Source organism: Megascapheus bottae, chromosome 6 (assembly GCF_031878675.1).
Source record: "Megascapheus bottae isolate mThoBot1 chromosome 6, mThoBot2.hap1, whole genome shotgun sequence".
NCBI classification, from domain to species: Eukaryota; Metazoa; Chordata; class Mammalia; order Rodentia; family Geomyidae; genus Megascapheus; species Megascapheus bottae.
Genome location: NC_143514.1, coordinates 19032196 through 19038195, shown reverse-complemented (window position 1 = coordinate 19038195; position 6000 = coordinate 19032196). Strand labels below are relative to the sequence as shown.

The window sequence follows — 6000 nt, the reverse complement described above, 5'->3', positions numbered from 1 at the left end:
GGGTAAATACACCAAAATAGTATATCCTATCAATGTATTAATACTTTTAATGTTTTACTATTTATACCTTTTGGTTCTCACTACATTTTGGGAAAAGAAACCATTAGCACTGATCAAACTCCCATTTGAGCCCTCAATATATTAGAGCTAGGCAGGACTGCCAGTCTGTTTTACTCACAGACTATAACATGCAGATGATCACATACAGTAATCTGATCACAAAACTCACAAATGAATTATATGTTTGTACATCCCAAGTTCCTTGTCTTAAATTTGTATAAAAATCAAAGTCTCTAAAACACAGGTATGCTTTATGACTAAACAGTTCTTATATTTATTTAATACAAGGTACTTCATAAAAATTACGCAGGGCTCAATCAAAAGTAACTAAGTTGTTGGTGATTTTCCTCCCCCTCCTTTCTGTTCAGTGCTAGACTTGGACTCTGGGCCTTGTGCTCTTTCTTGTTCAGCCTTTTCATTCACAGCCAGAATTCTACCACTTGAATTATGCCTCCACTTCTAGCTTTTTGCTGGCAAGTGGATATAAATTTCTCAGATTTGTTTGTCTGGGCTGGTTCCTATCCATGATTTTCAGATCTCAGCCACCTGACTGAGAATACAGGTCTAAGCTTCCAGTGCCGTATTTTGCTAGTGAATTTATGCACATACTATAGGTACTTAATGTTCATTTATATTCAGTTTTCTCAAACTTTGGTCAGAGTGGCTCCATCATAATAATCTGCTCTGACTTTAAAATATACATTCCCTGGACCTGACTTCAGTATTTTAAGAGTTTCGCTAAGAAATCTGTGTAAATCATTTGCATGCCCCAGATATCTGATATTATATATATTCCTTATCACTTCCAATTTCTAAGAAGACTGAGTAATGTCAGGCTTGGCATAGTGTCAGAAGTAAAAAATAAAAACACAAGCTGGGAGCTTGCCCTAGTGGTACAATGCTTGCCTAGCATGCATCAAGACCCAGGTTCAATTCCTCAGTACCACATGCATAGAAAAAAGCTGGAAGTGAGCTATGGCTCAAGTGGTAGAGCTCTAGCCTTGAGAAAAGTCCAAGGAGAGCGCTCAGGCCCTGAGTTCAAGCCCCACAACTGGCAAGAAACACACACACACACACACACACACCCCATAACTCCCTCCCGCCTCCCCCAATCTGGGCAGCAATGATTCATGCCTATAATCCTGAAGGCTAAGATCTGAAGGGTCACAGGTTGAGGCAAGCCCATAATATTTGACATTCCATTTCCAAAATAATCAGAAAAGGTCAGGCTAAAAATGTAATTCAAATGGTAGAGTACAAGTTGGGCAAGAAAGTACAAGACTGTGTTCAAACCTTGGTACCTGAAAAAAAACAAACAAACAAAAAACCCCCACTGTCCTGCCTTGACTTGTTCTGAGCTATGCTGTCCACAGCAAAAATAATCCATAAAAGGTTATGACCAAATTGGGTTACTGGGTTGCAGCAGCATTTTATAGCTAAAGGAAAATAAAAGATGATGACCATCTTGGAAGTTAACTTTTTTGCATGCAGAAAAACCTTCCTTTTACTTGCCAATAATCAACTGTAAAACTGAATTTTAGTTTCAAGCCTCTAGACACAATCTGCTTTGCTCTTGTGCTTATCAGAACAATATAACAGAACATGATGCTTATAGAGAGCTGGTCAGGTTCTGATTTCTGGCTTGTAGTACAGAGCCTGTGTAGAACACAATTACTTGGCAGTACAGACTATATATATATATATATATATTTTTTTTTTTAAGTTGGTATATATGAAATGGAGAGATTCCACAGCTGACTTTGATTTTGTTTTGATTAAAAGATTATTTTTGGTTGCTGTTTGTTTGTTTGTTGTTTGTTTTTTTTAATACCTGGAAGGTGAGAAAAAAAAGCATAGGTAAGTTTCTAATTGGAATCAGAGACTAACTTTACCTTAAAGTAACTTTCAATACAGCAAGGAGTTCTGTAACAGGAAATTCTAAAACTACATCATAAATGCCAAACAAATGCACACACATATGAAGTTATTAACTAAGTTAATAGTTATGAAGTAGAAAACAGGAGCCAGGATATAAGAATACAGGAGTACTGGATGAATTAGAAAAGCCAGGTAGTCTAAAAATAAGCTTATATGTACACATAAAGTAGAGCAATAAGAGAATTAAAAATAATCAAAGTTAGAAAATGTAAAAAAAGAAGTTTGGATCACCTATTCTATGACTAGAATATTGAGAAAAATAGCTTCTATCCGTGAAAATGATATACTGAACTGCCAATTTAGAATTGAAGTTTCAAGAAGAAAAACATCACCTACAAATATCTGCAGTTTTTTTGGTTTTTATTTTCACACCTAGGCGGTAAACTATTACAAGGCTGAACTCATGAAGTTAGGAGGAGAACGCCTCTTATTCACCTAAGGTTTTCTGTCAAGTTTTTCACCCAAGTGCACCAAGAGGAAATATACAAAAATGTCTACAAAATAAATCCATTGTTGCAATCTTTCCTGGTAAGTGTCTATTTACTGTTCTTTGTTCATTAAACTTTAATTTTCTTAGTAGTGCTGACTAGATGGTCCAAAGGTCTAGCCACCTAAATTAAAAAAACATTATCACCAATCTCCAGCATTCTCCAGAGAAACATACCATGAAACTTCATCTTCTTTGGTTATAAATATCACTTTTTTATTCCTCTAGAGCAAGAGGTTTGAGCTTTCATTCATGTCCTGGCTTTGCTAAAAGGGATTTTATTTTAAAATCCAAATTAGTGATTTTGAAAGCCTAGCTGATCAGAATCATTTTTTAAGAATCAATACCCTTGAACAGTTTCAGGTGATTCTGACACATGAGGGTCTAGGGTCAAAACCAGCCCCAGTAGGAAAACCTGTGAGGTTCCTGTCTCCAATTAACCACAAAAAAAGGCAAAAGTGGATCTGTGGCTCAAGTGGTAGAGCACTAGCCTTGAGCAAAAAAACCTTAGGGACAGCTGACCCAGGTTTGACCCAAGCACAAAATAACCCAAACAAAAAAACATCCAATTACAAAATAGCCCCCCCCAACCAAAAAAAAAAAAGCACACTCAAAAGCAAAAGGCATATGCAAAGGAAAATGCATTGTAAAGTAAAATTATCTTTATCTATTACTTTACATTATCAATATCAATATCATCCCAAACCCAGATTACAGAAAAATTATGAAAAACAGTATTTTACCAACTGTCATTTCCAGATGATTCTATACTAAAGAATAAAATAAGGAAAGATGTATTCAAAATGAGTAGGATCTTTCAACTCATAATTACATTGTAACATTCTATCAAACACTGATGGAAGCTGATAAATTTCATTCGTTCAGATTCAGTTTTCTTACCCCTATTTTTGACTGGACACATGGCTTAAGTAGCAAGCAGGAGACCCTAAATTTAAACCCTAGTTCTGAAAGAAAAAAAAGTTAGATATAACACAGCTATACCACCTACACAATCATGATTTTCCAAAAAGAATAAGAACTTTGAAAACCTATCAACAAAGGCGTTGGACTTTTGTGGCTTATTTTGTGGAGCAGCTTTGATGACTACCTATCTTTTTTTCTTAACAAGTAGAGGATCATATTAAAAAAAATTCCAATCCAAAAAGATTATATCCTAAAAGACACTGCTCAGCTGCTGATAAAAAATGATCAAAGGGCACTCTCTGCATTTGCTTTCTCCCAGTGGTCCACTCAATAGTAATGACATTTGTTTCACACTGTACAAAGGACTTTCACTTCAGGCTAAGGTGAATATACAGCTCTCTACATAAGCAAAATAAGTCTGGAAGATGGATTTTGACTGCATGTCACTTAGACACACAGAAATCAAATTATCAGGTCAAGATTCAATCCTATTACACCAAGGCTTCCCTAGACTTTCTGAACACCTTTCAGCTTATACCAATTCTTAAGAGGCTAAAGCACTCTCAGTGGGGGCAATAAGAAACAGAAGACAGTTTTTCCAGAAAAGACTGGTTACAAACAGGAACAATCCTGGGCTTTTTACTCACCACTTTAATACTGCTACCAAGAATAACAGATTAAAATCTGTACATGTCAAAGTGGAAAAAAGTCCCCAAATGCAAGTTTGGGTAAAAGAATGTACTGACTATGGATTATTACTACAGTTAACATTGCTACATAAAAACAATGGCAAACAGGGATTTGGCACCACATTTACAAAGTAAAGCATGCACTGTTAATATACTTTAGATGTCTCCCCATGAAAAAGGTCATGAAGATGGAAAAGAATGTGCAGGCACCTTGTACAAAACTCCCTATGATTGAGACAAGCAAGAATCAAAATGGTATATTTAAAAGGTAAGTAGCAGCAAAGTCACTGGTTCTGTTTGGAATTTAGCAATTTGTATTTCTAATTAAGAGCTCCGTGGATGTGTCTGTAACTAAGAAGCTGGCTTTAGCATACATTAACCTTCACCTAATCGTTTGGTAATTAGCACAAACAAAGTTTATCTTCCACTGGAAGCTTAGAAAGCTAGAATCTTATTGTAGAACTTCCCAGTGTCATTACTGTTTAGAAACTATCATGGTACTGTGAATAGGATAGTAACAAATTTAATCCAAAAAAAGTGATATTTATTGCCCTAATAACTGCCAATTTTAAGAATTGCCGAACTATTCTATCTTGACCATACCAAGAGTTAAAAACAAAGAGTTCCTACTAAGAGGAGTATTTTCAAGATGATCCGGTCACATAATGTGCATAGTTAAGATTCTTTGAATTTTAATAAACATTCTTTTGCAAACAAAGAAGTAAGACTTAGTTGAGTTATTCTCCTCTGGATGAGAAAAAACTTTAGAAATGAAACAGCAGTGATTTGTTAAGGAAAAACAAAGTAAGCTACATATTTAAGTTCGCAATGCAGCACCTCAACTTCATATATGCCTTAAACATTTGTGATTACAAAATCCAAGTGATGTCTTGATGATCCAATCACACTTTAAAGTTGTTCCAATTCCAATATCTGACTTGAGCATCTCATATGATTTTTTAAAAGTTCCCTAATACAGAAGATTGTGCTAAAGAGTGCTAAGATTCTGCATGCTGTCGCCATTCCCTGGTCCCGTCATGCTTGCAGCTGTCCTGAGAGACAGCAAAAGGTGTCTGGTCTCAACACTCCACACTGTAGTAACTAAAAAAGAACAACATTTTTAATTAGAAAAAATTTATAAAGCTAAGAGACAATACTATAGCACTATAAGTAAGTTGTCTTAAGTTTTACCTTTTACTAGCATCCACCCTTTTTAATAAAGTCCACATTCCTTTAGGTTGTTTTTAATGATGACATCTGTAACAGCATCAAAAACAAACTGCACATTCTTGGTGTCGGTGGCACAGGTAAAGTGAGTGTAGATCTCCTTGGTATCTTTTCTTCTGTTCAGATCTTCAAACTGGCACTGTATGTAAGCAGCTGCCTCCTCATATGTATTAGAACCTAAAACAGACACAATATTATCAGTTCAAATCTTAACAGCTGCCTGAACTCAACTCAAGCTACTACTATTTGTTTATGAAGAGAGGAAATATGATACAACTGAACATAGACAGAACTCTGTATAATCATTTTCTATAATCATTGAGTCTTTATGAGAGCAGATCTACTGCTACTGAAATAAAATCATCACACACAAAAACCAAGGAAAACAACAAGTTTTTCTTTCCCCTTTCACTTAGATTTTTCAGTCTAGGAAGTATAAAAAGAAAGCTAGGAATGTAGGCGGGTACATTTCTAGAAAAGCAATTGTTTAAAGGTCAGGGAGAGCTTGTGTTCCTTGGTATGATCTTGAAATAAGAAATTCATAAGGGTACCATTATTCTTTTCTAAATCATTCCAGTTTTAAGAGGACTTAAAGAGTCTTTATAGACAATAACTGAAATATCAAATGGTAAATATTATATGTACAAGGAGAATGACTCAATTATATACTTTGAA

At 35.2% G+C, this 6000-nt stretch overlaps 1 protein-coding gene across 1 annotated transcript in view; it reads right to left on the bottom strand.

Annotated features, from left to right (window-relative positions):
• Nucleotides 1-2341: 2341 nt before the first annotated feature.
• Gnai3 (G protein subunit alpha i3) overlaps nucleotides 2342-6000 on the bottom strand; it is a 46947-nt gene continuing 43288 nt past the window's right edge. The window contains exons 8-9 of the mRNA XM_090334361.1: nucleotides 5290-5502; nucleotides 2342-5199 (exon numbers count right to left, since the gene is read on the bottom strand). Coding sequence (XP_090190487.1) covers nucleotides 5312-5502 — 191 coding nt within the window. The 3' untranslated portion in view covers nucleotides 2342-5199; nucleotides 5290-5311. The remainder of the gene's footprint in view (nucleotides 5200-5289; nucleotides 5503-6000) is intronic.